Source organism: Lithobates pipiens, unplaced genomic scaffold, assembly GCF_037356315.1.
Source record: "Lithobates pipiens isolate NorthernLeopardFrog02 unplaced genomic scaffold, aLitPip1_a1.2 Scaffold_3, whole genome shotgun sequence".
NCBI classification, from domain to species: domain Eukaryota; kingdom Metazoa; phylum Chordata; class Amphibia; order Anura; family Ranidae; genus Lithobates; species Lithobates pipiens.
Window position 1 is genome coordinate 190,234,583 of NW_027507790.1, and position 23,015 is coordinate 190,257,597.

At 43.6% G+C, this 23,015-nt stretch overlaps 1 protein-coding gene across 5 annotated transcripts in view; it reads left to right on the plus strand.

The window, feature by feature from the left end:
• Nucleotides 1-23,015, plus strand: part of LOC143940856 (trafficking protein particle complex subunit 13) — an 81,071-nt gene continuing 58,056 nt past the window's right edge. For 2 of the 5 annotated variants that reach the window (XM_077462639.1, XM_077462641.1), the window contains exons 1-2: nucleotides 18-154; nucleotides 8,077-9,118. In XM_077462639.1, the coding sequence (XP_077318765.1) occupies nucleotides 8,425-9,118 (694 nt within the window). In that variant the 5' untranslated portion in view covers nucleotides 18-154; nucleotides 8,077-8,424. Of the gene's footprint in view, nucleotides 155-8,076; nucleotides 9,119-23,015 lie in introns of all 5 variants that reach the window. The other 3 variants (XM_077462638.1, XM_077462640.1, XM_077462642.1) reach the window with 3 other exon arrangements.

Below are 23,015 nucleotides of genomic sequence, written 5' to 3' on the forward strand. Positions count from 1 at the left end.
ATCTCCCGGCGGCGGGCCTATTGTGCGCATGCGCGGACTCACGATTTGGTCCCTTTCGCTTCCTGTAGGAGTCGAGGTTGCTGTGTGGACTGTGAAAATCAGGGCGCCATGGACGTGAACCAGCCCAAGCAGGAACACCTGCTGGCACTCAAAGGTACCGAAGGGTTATGGGGTTTTGTCACTTCCTCTGTTGTTCTAGTAGTGCCATGCCTTTGTCCCCTGTACCCAGCACTGGCATGCCTCACAGCCTGGCTCCTGACACCTCAGCCTGTATCTGACTACTCACCAATGGGACACACTCCCCTCCCTCCTGGGGCACAGCAGAGCCCTGTGCAGGATTTGGGTGTCTGGAGTACTTCTCCAGAGGTCAGCACGGTGCCAGGCCTGCTCATCTCCTGGTGAGAGGATTGGGGCCTATTAATGTGTGTTGTGGTAATGTATGCCAGTCCACACCATGCTCAGTGCCCTGCTTTCTTCTGTAGCAGATAAACATAAGTCACTGCAAGGGTTAATAGACGTTCACAGCGCCACATTGTGTATATGTGCAGGGCATAGCGCTATAAAATGCAGCACCATGCACGTTACTGCATGGTACACTACATAAAATGACGCTAAACCATTTTTTATTTATTTTTTGCTATAAAATAAAAACGTATTTTCCTGCTTTGTGCAATGATAATAGACAGAGCGATCCCTTCCTTTCTGGCAGTCCCCTGCCAGCACTGTCTGCTCCTCGTTCCTCCTTAGCAAGCCAGGTTCTATGGGGGCATCCATGTGATTTCACTCTAAATGTGGACTGTGTGCATCTATGGACCCACACAGCACTGGTAAGCCACACCCCTCGCTCCCTTTTTACAGGAGTTTTACAGTGGTAGACGCCTATGGCTTCCTCTGCTCTGTGTCTCCTGTGAGACCAGGAAGTGAGGGGAGCCGTGCTGCGGCCAGGACAGCGCTGGAGCAGTGAGAGGAGTCCGGTAAGTGTTTAAAGGATAAGTCCACCTTTGAGAACATGTAACCTGTTCCCACTCCTGCAACCTCTCCCTAATCCCCTTTCTAATTCTGACAGTTGCTGTGGCTCTTCTCCCTGCAAACGCTGTCATAATTTAAAAAGAACATAGCAGGGTGGGTACTAGTGTTAATTTAGTCGACTAAAAGGCGACTAAAACAATTGAGATGACTAAAACTAAAAGCCATTTTAGTCAAGACTATTATTGTAACAAAATTGCAATTACTAAAATGTATTGGAGATTTCAGTCGACTAAAATGTACTGGAGATTTAGTTGACTAAATACGACTAAAACAATTGCAGAAGACAAAAAATGGGACTAAAACTAAAATGCCATTTTAGTAAGACTAAAACGAACACTGGTGGGTACACAGAGCTCTATGAATGAGTTACAAGTGGCAACAGCCTTTGCGGCTGACGGCTTGTAGTTCTTACTGAGCTACCAGGGCGCTGTTAAAAAAATAAATAAAAAAAAACTCTTTAAGTCAGCAGTTACAAATACTGCAGCTGCTGACTTTTAAAGCCTATCTGTCGCTCGGCTCTTGGGTGCTGCTGCTGCCATCTTCGTTAAGGGAATCAGGAAGTGAAGCCTTGTGGCTTCACTTCCCGGTTCCCTACTGCACATACGCAAGCCGCACTGCGCAATATGGATAGTCCCTGCTGTTTCTGGGATCCGTGTGTTTCCCAGCATACAGCGAGGGCGGCGATGACAGGAAATGGCGTAGCTACTCGCAAATTCTGCAAATATCTATGACCGGAAGTGGGTGCAAATACCTGTATTATACAGGTATCTGCACAGCCCTCCCCCCCGAAAGATGCCAAATGTGACACCAGAGGGGGGCAGGGTTCTGAAAAGCGGAGGTTCCTTTTTTGTGTGAACCTCCTCTTTAAGCACTCTAGTTAGTCGTATATATTGGTTCTTCTGTCATTCAGTAACTGCCTGCCTGCATCAGAGGTATGAGCGGACAGCTTACACAGACAGTCTGCAGGAGTCTGAGATGGCACCAGGTGATCTACTGATCAGGGGTGCAATGCTTTACCAGGTCCAAAAAAAAAAAAAAAATATATATATTTTTTTTTTTTAGGCTTCATATACACTGCTGCTGGTAAATGGACGTTTAGGAGAAGTTGGGTGTTTGTTTGTTTTTTTTCAGCTGCCCCTGAACTCTTCTCTGTTATCTTGTGTACATAACAGCTTGTAAACATGGTAACTTGTGTTTAGCCTCATTTTGTTTACAGGCATCTTTAACCTCTTCCCACCCGCCCTATAGCCGAATGACGGCCATAGAGCGGGCGCTTTCGTCCCCAGTGCCACCTGTCTGTGCCATTTGTCATCAGTGCCACCTGTCAGTGTCACGTGCCATCTGTTGTCAGTGTCACGTGTCATCAATGCCACCTGTCAGTGCCATATGTCAGTGTCACGCGTCATCAGTGCCAGGTATAAGTGCCATCTGTCACCGGTGGCACGTATTAGTGCCATCTGTCACCGGTGGCACGTATTAGTGCCATCTGTCACCGGTGGCACGTATTAGTGCCATCTGTCACCGGTGGCACGTATTAGTGCCATCTGTCACCGGTGGCACGTATTAGTGCCATCTGTCACCGGTGGCACGTGTCATTGTCCTGGTGCTCCAGGGCCTTCAAAAGTGTAATAGGTAGTCAACAAGTTAGATGTGTAATTTATGCTCCTAGAACACCTGATGGCGCTCCCAGCATGTTGGGTCTCTCTATGTGGCCAGGCTGTGAAAAAGTCCCACACGTGGTATTGTAATACTCAGGAGGAGTAGCAGAATTTTTTGGGGGTGTCATTTGTAGTATACACATGCCATGTGAGAGAAATAACCTATTACAATGACAATTTTGTGGAAAAAAAATGAAAAATCTTAATTTTGCAAAGAATTGTGGGAAAAAAATGACAGCATCAAAAAGCTCACCCTGCCTCTTACTAAATACCTTGGAATGTCTACTTTCCAAAAAGGGGTCATTTGGGGGGTATTTGTACTTTCCTGACTTGTTCGGGTCACAAGAAGCGAGATAGGCCACCAGTACATCAGATGTGATCAATTTTGTGCGATTCGCACCACAGCTTGTAGACTCTCTAACTTTCACAAAGACCAAATAATATCCACTCATTTGGGTTATTTTTACCAAAGACATGTAGCAGTATAAATTGTGGCCAAAATTTATGAAGAAAAATTAATAATTTGCATAATTTTGTCACAGAAACAAAGAAATATGCGTGTTTTTTTTTTTTCAAAATTTTCGGTCTTTTTTTCCATTTATAGAGCAAAAAATAAAAACCCCAGAGGTGATCAAATACCACCAAAAGAAAGCTCTATTTGTGGTAAAAAAAGGACAAAAAATTCATTTGGGTACAGTGTTGCATGTCTGAGTAATTGTCATTCAAAGTGAGAGCACCGAAAGCTGAAAATTGGTCTGGGCAGGAAGGGTGTTTAAGTCCCCAGTAGGCAAGTGGTTAATGGAGAAACTTTTTTGACTGTCTTCAATATAAAAAACACTTGTAAACACATCACAATGGATGTTTTTAAACGTCGGTAACTATCTGTCAAGTTAAATCTCTCAGGAGAGGTTTTAAAATGTCTCGTATACATGAAGCCTTAAAGGTAGGGGAGACTAGGACAGTAAAGGACAGTGGGGTGTTTTTCATTGTAGTTATATGGGCAATTTTAAGTCTTGACATGATTGCTGCCACTGGTTGGCACTGTACTGTCACACTTTATTTGTTTATTGTAATCAGTGCCCTGATTACATCCCTAGCTGTCCCCCTGTGAGGAGATGCTGCTGATCGGCTCTCCTCTCCTCACACTCTAGTAACACGGCGCGGTCACTCGAGAGTGGCTGTTCTGGGCTGCTGTCATATGACGGCATCCCAGAACAAGAGCTGCACCACCCTGCTGTCATTTGACAGTGGGCAGGCGACAACAAGTTAAAGGAGTAGTACAGCCAAAGCTTGTTTGGCTGTACTTCTCCTGTGGATTACAGGAGTGCAGTTCTACATTCCTGTAACCTGTTTTTAGCTGACATCACAGAGCAAGTCCAGGCTGGGGTAAGATCATCACAGTACGTTAAGGATCTGCCCACCACCCTGGATCGGCACCCGGCTCAGCCTCACAGTGAGCATGGAGAGCGGGTGGGGAGCAGAGCAGACTGCCCAGCTCTCTGCTCATGGACGAGGGATCAGTGGTGTTTGATAGCTTGGTTCTCGGTCTTGGAGCCGGCGGGGGGAAAATGCAGCATCGAACCTATGCCACATCCACCTCGGTAAGTATGATTCTTTTTAAAAAAAAAAAAAAAAAACTTCCCATACTTCTAAGTAAAATTTTTATTTCTTTTTGCTTTGAGCATTTCAGGGTGCTGGGAATGGTATAAAAGGTAGTAAAGAAAATCCTCATTAACAGATGAACAATAAAATGCATGCCAATGCATCTAAATACAACGAGCATAAAAATACATGCAATTGCACACCAATACACAAGCATTATCAGTGTGTTGTAGTGCATGTGCGGTGAGGTGTGTATATATACATTATTTGCATTTTTCATGGGCTGCCAGTGTACCATCATGACGCAAGACTTATTTACCTCATATTCACTGAGCTGTGTTGATCTACATCAGTATTTTTAACTTTTATGATATGGGGGCCTTAAATGTGACCTCCCCTAACATCATCAAAAGGCCAGAAATGATCAGAAACTGCAGGATCCCTGAGATGGCTAGAGACACTGGGCGCGTTGCAAGAGATGGTGAGAGACTGCCAGACTGTGATCATGATTAGGGAGTTGTAGACTGGGGACACGTTTCATGAGACTGCATAACAGCAATAGGGAGACCTTGTCTGCAGGAGCCCCTGAGGGAAAAAAAAGTGCTAATGGATAACAGGTTGGGCATTGAGGATCGACATAGATAAACCGCAGGGTAACTAGAAAACAATTGTTCACACCATAGCACTGCATTGAGTTGCAGTGCTCTGCATACAAATGCCACACAACGCACTGCACCACATGCCAGCTTGTTGTAACGTGCAGTGCCGACTTCCTGACGGGCTCTGCACATGTGGGTTGCGAACACGCGTGAGCTCATCCTCATTTGAGAGTGTTCATCCGTGCCCTAGCAATTCATTGAGAACTACAAGCTGTTAGCCGCAAATTTCAGATGGTAGTTGTAGGTCATTCAGTCACGGAATTCTGGAGCCGTGCATGGGCACTTTGTTTTCAAATTGTGACAGCGGGTGGAGAAATAGGATCCCCTGCCCACTGTCGCAGAGAGGGGGAGGATACTGCACGTATTAAATGTTACACCCGTACAGATGTAACATGTTCAGAAAGGTGAACTTGGCCTTTAAGGGAAATTAAACCCTTCCTGTGTTGTGTGATTTTGTTCTTTTAGGGGCCAGTTCATACCTAATGCAGTTCCATGTGCTTTTTTTTTTCTGCATAAAATGCATGCACAGTGTTTTCCATGTATTCCAGTGGCTCTAGTTCACACCATGCAGTCAGTTTTCGGTGCAGAAACTGACCAATAACTGACTGCATGGTGTGAACTAGAGCCATTGAAATACATGGAAAACGCTGTGTATGCATTTTTAATTTGGACAAAAAGCACGGAACTGCATCTGGTGTGATTTTTGTATCAGAATGTGTGTCTCCAGCTGTAGATAATTGGGATAGGGCTGAAACGATTAATCGATATTATCGATAATGAAAATCGTTGTCAACGATTTTCATTATCGATTAGTTGGTCCGCACCATGCGATCCGCGGCTTTGGCCTAGCTCCGGAGCTGGCGGCCATCTTGGTACACCCGGTGGTGGCGAGCTGCGCGCTGACGTCACCCCCAGCGCGGCGTTCAGCCTGTGTCAGCCCAAGTGAAGGAATTGTGGAGGAGTCACGCTGGATGCCTTGCCTGCCCTCATTCAAAACTTCTTTTATGTAGGTACCACTACATTTATTACCTAATCTAACCTAATAACTAACTACTATCTATTAGATAGTAGTTAGTTATTATCTAATCCTATCTAAGCCTTTCCACTTGCTCGGCACAGCCACATTGTTGATTTAAATAAAAGGTACAACACTATCTCTCTCCCCCCCAATAAAATGAGGCTTATGACAAGCATAAAAACATAGCATATCACTGACGATTTGCGCCAATATGCATCCCGGAACTCATCACGGCGGTCTGTTTGGAGGAACTTTGATCGGTGGTGAGCTTGGCGCAAATCATCAGTGATATGCTGACTGTTTTTATGCTTGTAATAAGCTGCATTTTATTGGGGGGAGATAGTGTTATACCTTTTTATTTAAATAATGTGGCTGTGGGGGGCGGGGATAGTGTTATTATTTTTGATGATCCAAAAATGTATCCGATCTGTGACTCTGATGCGAGGGACGATCCAATCTGTGAGTTTTTTGATCCGTTGCACCTTCCCCCCTGCCAGTCCGTTAGAATCCTGTGTATCCTCCCGTGTCCTACGCATGCACCACGTTCATGACCACGCAGCTACGCCTGCTCGCATTCTCCACCCAGCTGATGTCCCGCCAGCAACGCGCCTACGCTGCTTTCGGCTCCTCCTCCCCCCTCTACCCAGCAGCCTTCCGATAGACCCGCCACAGAGCGCAGGCACGGCAAGCCCTCGCCGGGCCGCTTTCCAGCGCTGCCGTGATTGGAGGTTGTGCTCTGCACATGCGTGCATCCATCTCCCGGCTTCGGGGTGCCCTTCGCTCCATTTGGAGGAGTCGGCCGAGTCACCACCCCGGCACACCGAGGAGGAGCCGCTGTCACCATGAAGGGGTCAGAAAATCCGAGACACCGGAGGGGGGGAGGGGAGCATTGAGAGGAGGTGGGGCAGTGACACCATGTGAGAGGGGAGGAATGTGTCATCTATACTGGGGGGGACACGTGTGTGTGTGTGTGTGTGTGTATTTGTCCCCTTTTTCCGTTTAAAAAAAAAAAAATTTATACGATTAATCGAAAAAATAATCGGGCGATTAATCGATTATGAAAATAATCGTTAGTTGCAGCCCTAAATTGGGATCCCTTACGTTGCATGCTGTGCTGAGTTTCTTCTTTTGGAAATGCTATTGCCAATATTTCTTCTGTGTTATATACAATTTCTAGTTAATCTCCATGTGGGGGTTTTTCCAAGCAGACAGACGTCTCCCCAAGAATATATCTGGTGAGGCCTGTGTCTGTCCTTTAACCTGTCCTCTCCTTTCTCAGCTGTGGAGTAATCCTTTTTTAATTTCATTACATTTTTTATATATATATATTTTTTTTTTTTTTAAATGTTTGTAATCTAGAGCTGCAACTAACGATTATTTTGTCTGTCGACTAATCTATCGATTTTATTTTTTTCGATTTAGTCGATTTTTTTTTTTTTTTTGATTAGCTAATTAATCCTTTGGATAACCTTGAGAGTATTGGGCTGGCAGAGTATTGGGCTGGCAGAGTATTGCATTGGCTGGCTGCTTCCATCCGCCCTCTCCTCTCCACTGCACAGATCAGTACAGGGAGGGGGAGAGAAACCGGCGTCATGTCATGACGCCGGTTTGTTTACAAGTGATCGCTCCATCTTCCTACCTTTTTTTTTTTTCTCTCTCTGAAATTTTGAGCTTAAGATTTTTTTTTTGTTAATAAGAATATTATATGCACATGATTTGTATTGACACGAAACTTCATAAAAGAAAGATGGCTTAAGGTTCACACTATTGTGGGTGCGGAAATGCGTGTAAATTGCATGTGTTCCCGCACCCAAAACATGCTATTTAGCAGATGCGCAGGGTGCCGATAATTCTAAATGGCATAAAATGCAACTCGCGTGGTTCCAAAGCTCTCAAGTTTTCACAGAAAGGTCAGGGCATTTTTTCCTTGTAGGAAACGCAGGTACAGCAGCCCATTTAAGTGAACGGGCTGCTGTGCCTGTGCACCGCCCGCACAGATGTGAACCTAGACTAATTGTGTGTTTAGTTCTGGCAGTAAGTTCTTGACCGTAGTAATATGCAACTAAGATATTCATCATCCCAACAGTTATGTACAATACTTCTACTTTAGGTCAACATAACGTGGGATGATGTGGAATTCAGAATGTTGGAGATTCAAATCGATCCTTCTACGTTTCTATGAGATGGTCACTGGGAAAATGATGTGAAGTGAATAATGCAACCTGCGGCATAAAGATCAGATATGTTGCTTCAACTAATTTAATGGCTGGGGAGAGTAATATTGAAGCTGTATTTTGTTTCCAAAGAATCTGCTATAAAATGAAGTATAACGTGGATCAGATTAAGCCAGCGCATGACCTGAGTACAGCAGTGCCTGCATAACCTGACAACCTGCATAATTAGCATTTACTGGCCGGTGGAAGAGTTTTGGGATGCTGAAGTTTTTGCTGTCTAGGAAATGGAAGTTGTATTGCACTATCGTCCATCACAAACTACACCAGAGAAATTACATAAATTATGTGCTGGCTCACTGGAAGAATTTCCTGCCCGACACCTGCCAAAGTTTGCACCGTGGTTTCCACAGTACATAACCAGCTTTATTCTAAAGCCTCAAAGATGTCCTCCTGTGCCAAGTGATTTCTGTTCAAAGACAGATCATAGTCCTTTTGACCCCTTCCGTGTGGAGACCTTTTTATACTGTGATCCAACGCCCGGTCTGTTGGAGTTCAAAACCAATGTTTATGCAGAAAATAACCAGCAAATTGTTTCATCTGAAGACATCGCCTGCTGTCCTCAGGCTGTGGATGACCGTGTTTCTGGTGGGAATGCACAGTTCAGGACTTGGAGTATATGTACTCAGAGAGCCAGGAGTGGAGACACCATTATCCAACCATCTGAACAACTAAAAGCCATCTTGGATAAACTTAATTTGAATATTTTCCACAGAGGAAGATGGACTATTTTACTATCGGTCTGTGGAACTCGAACCCTGGAAGACGTTTGGAGAAAACTGAGCCGATTGCTAAGAGATAGAGTTCTTCCGAGCTGTAATGCCACAATTCAAAGAGATATAAACCAGATATGGATTTTCTGTGACTTGCGTTATTGTGAACATATTGGCACCTTGGTTAGGTCAGAACTGAAGCTCTCTGGTAAAATAGATTTTTCTGTACGGAAACATGGAACAATTTTTAGTTTGTAATGCCCCAAATGATGGGGTTGATTTAAAAAAATAAAATAAAATACAAGTAGAAACTTAACTTTTTTTGCAAAGTTAATAACCATTTGTCTAAGCTACTAGGCTGGGTGATTACTGCTGGAAAAAATGCATCAACTGGTCTGAGCTCTGATCTTTCTCTGCAGCAACGAGATTTGACCAAGGGCCTAGGGTTTCACACACAACCTACCATGCATGGAGCCTGTAGAAAAGATACACTTCAGTCCTGTTACGTTTTTATTTGTTTATCCTTCGCAGAAACCCTGTTAACATCACCTCCTAAGTCTACTTTATCCTCTTGAGAGAATTGACAACATTGGGATTAAGTCACTATCACACATTAAAGGACATCTGTACCTTTGGTACAAGTCGTTCATTAAATTGTATCTTTGCTCAGGACGTTTTTTTTTTTTTGTTTTTTAATGGACATAAATTCAAACCCCCTGTGAGGTTTTGCTGATCTCAAGGGCTTGATTAGAGAGAATTCCGTTCACTTTCTGTTCTAATGACTACCATTTTACCAGACAGAAGTAGAGGGAAACGGACAATAAAAAGCTGACAGATGTTCTAGCATTTCCCTATTTTAAAGGAAAAGTGTGGGAATATAGTGTGGGACCGATGCTGCAGCTGCCCCTCCACTGGTGTGGGAGTGGTCAGGATCTCAGCCACACACTGAAAGGCTGAACCAGCTGCCAATTGGGGTCCAAGTGGACCCTGACATTGTCAGGATACTTCCAGAGCCTGGAGTGCCTCTAACATCAGCTAACAGTGAGGAGTTGGCTGATTCTGGGCCACAAAAGAGCGCAAGGAAGTGCACCCCTGTGACCCAGAAGAAGTATGGCCAAAAAAGCTTTGGCCATCCATACTACTTTTAAAGCCTTTTTACTACTGTGGTTGGATATCCTTCCTGTCCTGTGGACAGCCTTTACCAGACAGAAAGTGAAGGAATCTAACCAATGGAGGTTTTTTTTTCGATGACCAGAGATCTAACCTTCTTCCCCACTCTGTCCAAAACTAAAACAATGTTTTGGTTGTAGGTGCTCTTTATAGCATGTCTCTACCTCCTTGATAAAATCCCAGTTAAAGAAACGCTTTGTTCTCAATCCAATGATCTTCGCACAATGCTGCAGATCCTTGCTTCAAACCCCATTCCAGCCATATCGTTTTCATTCATTTAATTCATGCGTGCCATTACCAGATTGATTCCTAAGGGGAAGGCTGTACTCTGCAGGAGCTTGCTGGGAGAAATGGTAATGAATAAGGCAGGGGGCACTTCTGAAGCATGGCTGTGCGGCTCATGAGGGGCTGCACAGGTTAGATTGCTGGATCGAGGACAAACAGAAGTATTTTCATCAATAAGGGCGTGGGGGGGCTTTAAACCCACCAATTATACTATTTCCCCAAAAAATATTTTAGGTATAGCCAGACAGATACAGACAGTCTTCAGGACCGTGACGTTGTCATGGATGCAATGCTTTACAGGTCAATTCCTTTTCTTTTTTTTTTTCTTTTTTTAGAATTTGGATTACTTTAGATTTGTTGACAGCTAGTGAGTGTCCACCTGCTTGGTTATAAAATAAATTTAAGCAAATCCTAGGGATTAATTGTGTAATTAGGTGTGTGGCCAGTTTAACCACTAAAGCCCTGGAAAAATTTACCCCCTTCCTGACCAGACCACTTTTTGCGATTCGGCACTGCGTCGTTTTAACTGACAATTGCGCGGTCGTGCGACGCTGTACCCAAACAAAATTGACGTCCCTTTTTTCCCCCCCCACAAATAGAGCTTTATTTTGGTGGTATTTGATCACCTCTGCGGTTTTTATTTTTTGCACTATAAACAAAAAAAGCCTCAATTTTGAAGAAAACGCATTTTTTACTTTTTGCTATAATATCCCCCAAAAATATATAAAACATTTTTTTTCCTCAGTTTAGGTCGATACATACTCTTCATATTTTTGGTAAAAAAAAAAAAAATTGCAATAGGCGATTGGTAAAATTTGCGCAAAAGTTATAGCGTCTACTACATAGGGGATAGTTTTATGGCATTTTTTTTTTTTTTTTATCGTGACTGTGACATTATGGCAGACACATCGGACATTTTTGGGACCATTGTCATTTATACAGCAATCAGTGCTATACAAATGCACTGCTTCCTGTGTAAATGATACTGGCAATGAAGGGGTTAGCCAAGAGGTGGCAGCGTAGGGGTTAAGTGTGTCCTAGGGGCGTGTTGCTAACTGTGGGGGGTGTGGCTGTGTTGTGCACATCACTGATCTCTGCTCCAATCACAGGGAGCAGAGATCAGTGTCTCTTGTTGCTAGGCAGAATGGGGAGATGCTGTTTACATCGGAATCTCCCCATTCTTGAGGCGATTGCAGGTATCCCCATGGCGATTGAGTCCACGGGACCTGCGTCCGAACTCGTGGAGCTTCCCTAGCACGCCTCCGCCACCTCTTAAAGGGCAATGTACAGGTACGTGATTTTGCCTGTAAGTGCCCTTCTGCCGAAGTATATCGGCATGAGGCGGTCAGGAAGCAGATAAGGATTATTATTTGCAATGTAAAATATAATTTGTGTAGTCTTAAAACCTTAGGGGTTGATTTACTAAAGCTGGAGAGTGCAAAACCTGGTGCAGCCCTGCTTGGTAGCCACGCCGCTTCTAACGCCACTTTGTTCAATGAAGCTTTGACAAACCTGGAAGCTTATTGGTTTCTATGCAGAGCTGCACCAGATTTTGCACGCTCCTGTTTTTTTTTTTGTAAATTAACTCCATGATATAAATTGATACATTTCTAACATAGAAATATTTGATACCTCATTTTCACATGGTTTTTGGGCTTTATTTTTTATTTTTTTTATTATTTAATTTTAAACCTAACATATTGGCTAAATAGGCAAAATGTGGTAAACCACATTCAGATTTTTATTTTTCTGTAAGTCCTGTAATTAATTATTTTTCTTGATATTCACTGAAATAGACAGAGCTTGGGAGGAATTTTGACACAATACATAGTTTCACACTGACTTGTTTCTCTTCTTTTTTTTTTTTTTTTTTTTTATTCGGTATGTTTATTAAGTGTGTGAGTAGTTTTAATACCTTTTTTGTTGTAAAACTATATATGAATTTTATATAATTTTACTTTTTATACTCAAGTTTACAAAATTAATGTAAATATTGAACTTCTGCACTTCCCCTATTTGTTGCCATTAGAATGGATTAATTTTTTGCCATGTTGCATTTTTAGTAAGTAAAAGCCCAAATATTATACACCTTTTTTTTTTTTTTTTTTTTTTTTTTTTTTTTTTAATGATTTATAACATTGATTTATTTTTTAATAAAAAGGATGACTCTCAATGTTTGTTTGACTTTGTACATTTTATATTGTAAACTTGCATTACTGCACGTAATCTGTAAATTAGAACACTTAGCTTTATACTATACATTTACTTTTTTTTTTTTTTTTTTTTTTTTTTTTACTTTTCCTATAATATCCTGAAAATTAAAAAAAAAAAACAAATAAAAAATGAATTCATCAGATTAGGCCAATGTATATTCTACATATTTTTGGTAACCCGAATCGGAATAAGTGTCTATATTGATTTGCGCAGAAGTTAGTGTCTGCAAAATAGGGGATAGATTTATGGCCCTTTTTTTTATTTATTTTTTTATTTATTTTTTCGGGACTGCAACATTGCGGCGGACAGATCAGACACTTTTTTTGGGACCATTGACATTAATCACTTCCCATCCAGGCCAATTCTGACATTTCTCTCCTACATGTAAAATTCATCTTTTTTTTTTTTGCTAGAAAATTACATAGAACCCCCAAACATTATATATATTTTTTTAGCAAAGACCCTAGAGAATACAATGGCGGTTGTTGCAACTTTTTATCTCGCACGGTATTTGCGAAGCAATTTTTCGAACGCTTTTTTTCAGAAAAAAAAGTTTCATGCTTAAAAAAAAACAAAAAAAACAGTAAAGTTAGCCCAATTTTTTGCATAATGTGATAGATGAAGATACGCCGAGTAAATAGATACCCGACATGTCGCGCTTCAAAATTGCACGCGCTCATGGATTGGCGCCAAACGTTGGGATTTAAAAATCCCCATAGGCGACGCTTTAATTATTTTTTTACTTTTTTACTTGTTACATGTTTTGCATTAGAGGTCTAGTGCTAGAATTATTGCTCTCGCTCTAACGTTCGCGGCGATACCTCACGTGTGGTTTGCACATCGTTTTCATATGTGGGCGGGACTTAGTATGCGTTCGCTTCTGCGTACGAGCTCATGGGGACAGGGGCGCTTTAAAATCAAAAAAATTGATTACTTTTATTCCTATTACAAGGAATGTAAACATCCCTTGTAATAGAAATATGGCACGATCGGACCTATTTACAGTGAGATATGGGGTCAATAAGACCCCACATCTCACCTCTAGACTGGGAAGCCTAAAAAAAAAAAAAAAAATCACGGCTTCCCAGCCAAATCGGCGCTGTTATTTTGAATGCAGAGGCAGGGTGTGACATCATAACATCGCGCCCAGCCTCCGAACGATCATAGAGACTCTGGGGACCATCTGGTCCACCGGATATCTCTGTGGTATCATCCGGGGGCTGGCGGATCCTGTGACCGACTCACCGATGGAAGCAGGGAGTCGGTAGAAGCACCGGAGGGCAGCGGGAGGGGGGACGTCGCCGCCCATAAGAACGATAAAGCGAAAATGCCGATTATCTGAATGATGACTGTGGCCTCAGGCATCATTCAGATATAACCACCGAAAGCCGAGGCCGTTCCTGGACATCCTACCGGTGCGAAGTGGTTAATCCACTTCAGCCCTGGAAGATTTTTTTTTTTTTTTTTTTTTTACCTCAGTTTAGGCCGATATGTATTCTACATATTATTGGTAAAAATCGCAAAAAGCGTTTATTGGTTTGCGCAAAATTTATAGCTTTTACAAAATAGGGGATAGTTTCATGGCATTTTTATAAATATTGTTTTTTTTCTAGTAATGGTGGAGGTCTGTGATTTAGTTTTTTTTGTTTTTTATTGTGACTGCGACATTATGGCGGAAACGTCAGACATTTTTGACACGCTTTTTGTGTATCATTGTCATTTATACAGCAATCAGTGCTATACAAATGCACTGATTCCTGTGTAAGTTACACCAGCAGTGAAGGGGTTAACCACTAGGGGGCAGGGTAAGGGTTAAGTGTGCCCTGGTACGTGTTTCTAACTGTGGGGAGTGTGGCTACATGTGACACATCACTGATCTCTGCTCCCAATCACAGGAAGCAGAGATCAGTGACACTGTCACTAGGCAGAACGGGGAGATGCTTGTTTACATTAGCATCTCCCCGTTCTTCCTCCCCATCAGACGATCGCGGGTATCCCCGCAGTGATCGAGTCCATGCAACCCGACTCATGGAGGTCTCGGCCGACGCGCTCGTGATAGCACAGAGGCAAATTTAAAGGGTACCTGTACGCCCATTCACCTGTCCGTGCCATTCTGCCAACGTACATCGTCGTGCATCGGTCGGGAACTGGTTATACAGCAATCAGTGCTATAAATGCACTGATTACTGTGTAAATGTCCCTGGCAGGGAAGGGGTTAGCACTAGGGGGCGATCAAGGGGTTAAATGTTTTCCCTGATAGGTGTTTTTAAAGAGGAAGTAAACCCTGATGGGTTTACTTCCTCTTTTTTTCCCTGCAAAGGTAAAGCATAATGGACTACTATGCATCGCATAGTAGCTCATTATGTGTCACTTACCTGACACAGGAGCCAGCGAAGTCGCCGCTGTCCCTTGTAGTCCGCCGCATCCATGTTGCTGGTGGCGTCTTGCAGCTCCGACGAATCACAGCAGCGCAGCCGCGATGACGTCACTCCCGCGCATGCGCACGGGAGTCACGTCTCGCAGCTCCGCCGCTGCCATACGGCGAAGCCGCGATGACGTCACTCCCGCGCATGCGCACGGGAGTCGACAAATTAGGCAAATCCATTCTTGGATTTGCCGCATTTAGTGCGCCTGCGCGCCGCTGTCTACGGCGCATGCGCCGTAGACAGCGGTGCCCATTTTCGGGCAAATATCTCCTAAACCATATAGGTTTAGGAGATATTGCTTGGACCTACAGGTAAGCCTTAATCTAGGCTTACCTATAGGTCCAAGTTGTTTGGAAGGGTTTACTTCCTCTTTAACTGTGGGGGGGGTGGGACTAGCTGGAGGAGGAGACAGAATGTTAAAAAAATAAAATCCTGCAAGCAGCATCTTTGGAGCGGTGTAAACTGCTCCTGCCCTTTGAAATGAATGGGCACTGCTGCCGAAGCGCATGCAATGCGATTAGGCAGCAGCGCTTCACAATCGCCTTTAACCCCTTCCTCAGCCACTAGCTAGGTTATAAGTGCCTCACTAGCAGCCGAATAGCGCCGCTAAAACTAGCAGAGTTTTACCGTCAACGACTGCCCGCTCCAGTGTGAAAGCAGCCTTCAGTAATAAGTGATGCAGAAAATTTCTTACATTTAAACATTTATTAAACAAAACAAACCTCCAATCAGTTCACTTTTATGTATAATTTAGATGGAAAAAAAAAACCAAAAAACTATATATTAAATACACACAACTTTTGGACGCAAAAAAAAAGGGCTAACTTTACTGTTAGGTTTTTATTTTTTTCAGTCAATTTTTTCCCAAAAAAATTGCGTTTGAAAGACCTCTGCGCAAATACCGCGTTACATAAAATATTGCATATTTTATTCCCTAGGGTCTCTGCTAAAAAAAATATATATATATATAATTTTTGGAGGTTCTGAGTGATTTTCTAGCAGAAAATACAGGATTTTTACTTGTAAGCAACAAGTGTCAGAAAAGATTTAGTCTTTAACCACTACAATACAGGGCACTTTGGCCCCCTTCCTTCCCAGCCCAATTTTCAGATTTCAGCGTTCCCACAATTTCAATGACAATTGCGCGGTCATGCTACACTGTACCTAGATTTGTTATCATTTTGTTTGCACAAATAGAGCTTTATTTTGGTGTTATTTATTAACAACCCCGTTTTTAATTTTTTGTGATATATGCGAAAAAAGAGCGGAAATTTGGGGGAAAAAAAACTATATATATATATATATATATATATATATATATATATATATTTTTTTTTTTTTCTTTCTATTTTAAAAGAAATCCAATAAAATCGAATTTTGTCATAAATTTTAAGCCAAAATGTATTCTGCTACATGTTTTTGGTAAAAAAAAATGTGGTTAAGTGTATAATAATTGGTGTGATCACGGACATATGTACGCAAATGATCATGTACATATGTGTGCAGGTGATCACAGACATGTGTAAAGATAATCATTGGGACATGTGGTTTTAGTGGGACATATGTGGGGGTCATGTTTTTATTATTTGGCGACATGTATGTTTTGAGGACATGTGTGTTTTGGGGACATATGTGGGGACATTGTGTTTATACTGTGTGGTGTGTTGTGTGTTTTACACTAGACTGGTGATCAGTGAGTAAAAAGCTGTAAAAAACAGCTCATACTCGCTGATCATCAGCCGGCTGCAGCGATCTGCTCTCCTCTCCTCAATGATGACTTCCGTGTGAGGAGAGGAGGAGCCGATTGCCTAGCAACCGGCTGTTTACATCACATGACGGCCATGATTGGACATGGCCGTCATGTGATCAGGAGGGCCAATCACAATGCCCTTCTGCCGATCCGAGATGCACCGTGTCTGGGTGACATGGGAGCATCGGGATCGCGTCACGGGCACACGCACACGCGATCCCCCTACTTCTGATGGACGTTCAGGAACGTCCTCTCAGAAGTAGAGAGCTCCCACCCAGCCATATATGTACATTGGCTGGGTGGGAAGTAGTTAAATGGTTAAGCTGAGAACTCCTACAAAGGGAGTTCAGTCCATTGAAGAAGAAACATTGTATCTCTTTGATCTTTTCTTGGCAGACTGCCCAGAGAGGAGGAAAGTCCTTCACTGATAACTTCAGGCAACTTACATTGACTTCTATTACAGAAGTCTTTTGTAAGTCGGCACAATCTGTCTATGCCGATTAATTAAAATGCCAAATATCGGCCAATATATCGGTCGACCTCTAAAAGAGCCTATGTCTTTACTGTGATTGGTGATGCGGCATGGCACAGTACACCACCGAAAGCTGCGCATTCCAGCAGGCGAGAATAGGAGGACATCATATGATATCCTTCCAGAATGAGAGTCTGTCATTTCACTATATGGCAGGCAGGAAGCAGTTAAACTATTGGCAGACAGCTAACATTTTACTGAGGTGGGGGGAGGGAGGGTGTGGTCAGCAAAGGCAGGCTCTTTTTTTTTTTTTTTTTTTTTTTTTTTCCCTTTAAACTACACATACAGATGGGTATCAAATAGTTGCAAAATCATCTAAATTTGGTTTGTCTGTAATTGGGTAATTAAACCTCCGCAAACAATTTAACTTGGGCCCCAGAAGCTTTTAGCCATTAATGTGCTAGTATATACAGCATATTGACGCATTATGGCAGACTTGCCTGGCTAGTGATCAGTCACGAAAAACTGACCTTTTCTTCTGTCTTTTTTGCAGATTCCAACTCTTTAGCCCCTTTGTTGGCCAGGCTGCAGTGATGTCACTCTTGTGCATGCCTATAGAAAACACACTGTCACAGCACAGAGCCGTGTCCTAAACGTACTCTGAGTTGCGCATGCAAGGCTCCGTGTACAGAAACGCTGGCAGACAGGGATCAGGGTTTATGACATAAGAGACAAATAGGGGATGATGTAATTAAGGCAAATAGAATGTGCACTTTGCAAGTGCAATTGCTTCAGAGCTTAGTAAAAATTCACTTTGCAAAAAATTAGGCTTGCACCGATACCAGATTTCCATTGGAGAGTATGATTACTGATACTGTCGGTCAAGTACTCACATCGTTACTGTGTGAACCCAGGCTGAAGTCACTACGACAAGCCTAGATTTACACCGGAGCAGTGTGAGAAACTGCATGCGATTCAGGTAGGAATTGCTCCGTATTCCTGTTTAAGACTAGCTTAAAAGAAAAGAGCTTTGGGACTTTGTGTGAAGCATGCTGATAAAACGGTTACAAATATGTCTGGCGAGTGACTTGCAATGATATCAAAACCACTATATAATAATACAATGTAAACAATTTTTTTTTTATATTGAATAAAATGTGTTCCATATTGTAACATGCTATTGTTACTATGCTATCATGCTTATATTTTTTACAATATGGAATACATTTTATTCAATATAAAATAATTCTTTGTTTACATTGTATTAGATATAGCGGTTTTAATTCCATTACAATTCATTCGCCAGACATATTTGTAACCTTTTTAACCATATGCTTTACACAAAGTCCCAACCCTCTTCTTTTAAGCTAGCCTTGCAATTTAGAGATGGAGTCTCAGCCTTCCCGTTTCTCATTCCTGTTTAAATCGCATGTGATTCTCTGCAGTGTGATTTGAGCCCATTCATTTTGTATGTGCTCAGATCGCACAACAAAGGTATCGGTTTTGTTATACTCCTGACACCAATATGAGTAAAATACTCAGTATCAGCACCAACATCGGTGCAACCCTATAAAGCAGGGCTCGACAAAACCCGGGGCGCCAGGTCGCATTTGCGACTAGAATTAGCGACCTGGTGCCTGAGGCAGCACAGCTGGGGGTATCCTGTCTCCGTGGTCTCCCCCGGCGTGATCGCGTCAGGCCGCGCCGCTGGCAGCCGGTAATTGAGCCTGCGGCTTTGAGGCCTTCTGCGATCCTATGGTTCCTTCTGGAATCTGGCGCCATCTTGTGGTGGGCATTGGAATGACAACCAGCAATGCTAATGGAGCTTCCCTGCCTGCCAGCCATCTCCTTCCCTTTACTTAGAACCCCTAAACATTATATATATATATATATATAATTTTATTCTAACACCCTAGAGAATAAAATGGTGGTCGTTGCAATACTGTCTGTCACACCGTATTTGCACAGCGGACTTACAAGTGCACTTTTGTGGGGAAAAATAATTTATTTAATAAAAAAAAAGACAACAGTAAAATTAGCCCATTTTTTTTTTTATATTGTGAAAGAATATTACGCCGAGTAAATCGATACCCAACATGTCATGCTTCAAAATTGCGCCCGCTCCTGGAATGGCGACACTTTTACCCTTTAAAATCTCCATAGGCAAATTTAAAAAATTCTACAGGTTGCACGTTTTAAGTTACAGAGGAGGTCTGGGGCTAGAATTATTGCTCTCACTCTACTGATCGCAGCGATACCCCATGTTTGGTTTGAACACCGCTTTCATATATGCGTTCGCTTCTGCACGCAAGCTTGGCGCGACAGGGTGCGTTTAAAACATTTTTTTTTTCCTTATTTTAACTTTCATTTAAATTTTTTTCACTGTTCTTTTAAAAAAAAAAGTGTCACTTTTTATTCCTATTACAAGGAATGTAAAAATCCCTTGTAATAGAAAAAAGCATGACAGGTCCTCTTATATATGAGATCTGGGGTCAGAGAGACCTCACATCTCATATTTACACTATTATACAATTTAAAAAAAATTGTCATTTGAAAAAAAATAAAATAAATAAAATGTCCCTCCTAAGAGCTATGGGCAATGACTTGGAGACAGGTGGGGGGCTGGGGGCTATCTTCCCCTCACTCGTCTCCATGTCAGGCCAGGGACAGGTCCAGATCGCCGTCACGGACCCGGCTCCTAACTTTTTTAGCTGGCTCCTAGATTCCAAGCAAATTTGTCAACCCCTGCTATAAAGAATACATGCAGGGAAAATAAACTCCGTTTTACTCTTATATTCACCGACTGACACAGCTCCTCTCTTTAGCCATTGGGTTGTTACACCACCTTTAGGAGAGGACTAGGCATTATATGTTAACATGTAATGAAAAAACTCAGAACTTCTAGTTCCGCCCAAGGGGCAGTCCCTTAGGTAACAACCCCTCAGCCTGCCATGCAGCTTCAGTTTTATTTTGCCTAGTGAAGGAGAAGGACCTAGGAACCCTGCGGGCCCATCGGTCCATGTTTTTTTTTTTTTTTTTTTTTTTTCTGCAGAAGCTTTGCTTTTTGGGCAAGACTACAGATCCTGTGATCTGCTATCAACAGCCGGCTGGGTGACAGGCTGGATACTCTTATCCTTGTAGTCACCCAAGCATGTGCAGACCAGAGCTACGCGCTGGGTCAGCCACGACGTACCTCTGCTCCAGAGGTGGTCGGTGAGCGTTAATGCTCCGGGGCACACATATGATCGGGCTACTGATGTCTGCGTCACAGTGCGCTGGGCCAACAGCCACCCCATACTGATCGGCAAGTGGGTCTGTGATGGAATGTCTCCTAGCTCTGCAAGACTGGTAAGTACAGCTCTCCCTGGGAGGTCGATTCGGGGGGTCCCCCACCTCCCTCTCTTCTCTCCCTATCTCCCTCCCTCCTGTGGGGGATGCTGCATGTAGCTGAGCGGTGTGTGTGTCAGATGCAGAGGCTTTCCGGGGGGGGGGGGGGGGGGTCTGCGCTGTCTGGCTGTGCCCTGATGTTTGTGATTGTCTCCCTTGGGAGTGTCTGGTGGCTGTGTCTGTCGATCGATGCAGCGCTGTTCACCGCCATTTCTCTGTCACTGTCCCTCATGGTATACAGTGTTCGGCCATCTTAGGTGAGGGCAAGGGGCAGCATGCTTTCATTTAGCTCGGCGGACATTTTCCCTGGGTTTATGTCATTTATACTGGAAGCTCGGCGGACATTTTCTTGAAGCCTGAGCATGTTTTTGATCAGCCTCAAGGAGCAGCATGCTTTCCTGTAGCTCTGTGACCATTTTCCCTGTGTTTATGTCCTTTTATACTGGATGCTCGGCTCTGACTTGTTTTGATAAGTTCATTTACAAGGAATGGAGTCGACCGCAATGGACCTTTTCAGTCCCCAAATGCATGGCAGTGCATTAGCCTTTTGAGGAGCGCCTTCTCAAAAAATGGTCGGCTCCTCCGGTTGTGGACCCCCCAGTATCCAGGTTAAACAATGTAACCACGATCCTGGTAGAGAGGACACCTGCATTTAAGGACCCCACAGACAGACAGGAAGGCCGAGGCAGTAGCTCGTTCCTTGTTTACGGTTGTGGGTCAACCATGCAACCAGTACTGGAATCCGCACTTGTGTCTCAGACACTGAGTGGGCAAAACTGTTGCACCACGAATTGGGACAACAGTCTTCTCCTGTTTGCGTGGAACTAGAAGACCAATTAGTGCAAGGCCTTAAGTATGTTTGTGGTGTGGCCCTGGATACCCTCTGTTATCCAGGGCTTCACTGTCAGAAGTGGTGCTGAGCGCCTGATTTGGTTAAAATGCTGGGGCAGACGCATCAGACGTGCTGGTGGCTCCGTGGGATCAGTATCAGCTGATCTATGCTTTTCCTCCGCTGAAGCTGTTACCACGTCTGCTCCGCAGACTGGAGGCCGTGGGGACTCCAGTAATTCTGATTGGCCCCAGCGTCCCTGGTATGCAGACCTAGTGCACCTGGTGGCATACGCCACTTGGCGACAGCCGTTACGTGAAGACCTTCTGTCTCAAGGTCCAATTCTCCATCCTGCTTTACCATCGCTGGTTTTAATGGCATAGCTATTGAGAGCCAGGTGTTGAGGAACCGGGTCTTCCGGACTCGGTGATCCCAACTATGCTGAGAGCACGGAAATCTTGTTCTCGGAAGAGACATCATCGTACCTGGAAGGCCTACATCTCCATGTATGAGGAAAAAAAGGATGGCATCCACGCTCCTTTTCTATATCCAGGGTCCTGCTGTTTCTTCAGCAAGGTGTAGACCAGAAATTGGCTTTGAGCACCATTAAAGAACAAATATCAGCTTTGGCTGTCTTTTTTTTCAGCGACCCCTGGTATCTCACTCTCTAGTGAGCACTTTTGCCCAAGGGGGGTCCGACATGTAGTTCCTCCGGTGCGTCCACCGTTACCCCCGTGGGATCTGAATCTTCTTTAGCGGCGCTTCAAAAACCGCCATTTGAGAATATCAGAGAGATTCCTCTGACTTTCCCAGAAAGTGGTCTTTCTAGTGACCATTACATCGGGCAGGAGGGTTTCGGAACTGGCGGCCTTGTCCTGCAAATCGCCCTATCTGCTTATCCACAAGGATAAGGCGGTGTTGCGTCCCCTACCTACTTTTCTGCCAAAGGTGGTTTTGGCGTTTCACATCAATGAAGACGTGTTACCATCTTTGTGTCCGAAGCAGACACATCCTAAGGAGGTGGCCCTCCATTCCCTGGACGTGGTTCGGGCCCTGAGGGTGTGTCTGTCTGCCACGGCTCCCTTCTGGAAGTCAGACTCCTTTGTTTGTTTCGGTGGCTTGTCCGAAAAAGACATGGCGGTCTCATCGGCCACCATTTCCAGGTGGATCAGACAGATTGTAGTACAGGCCTATGCCTTGAAGGGGCAGGTGCCCCCCTTTCCGATCACGGCCCACTCCACAAGGGCAATCAGAACGTCTTGGGCCTTCCGACATCAAGCGGCTGTCACTCAAGTGTGTAAAGCGGCGACTTGGTCATCTGTTCACACTTTTACAAAGTTCATCAAGGTAGATGTCAGTGCATCGGCTGATGCCTGTTTTGGTCACAAAGTTTTGCAGGCGGCTGTATAGTTGCAATTGCACATACTATTTTTTTTTTTTTTCCTGGTTTTTGGGTAAAAAACACAGTACTTTTAACTTAATGCACTGTTGCATTTGTTACCGCAGTTCTGGTGTGGTTTGCGAGTAGTGTTGAGGAGTACCCTGTTTTTTTTTTTTTTTTTTTTTTTTTTT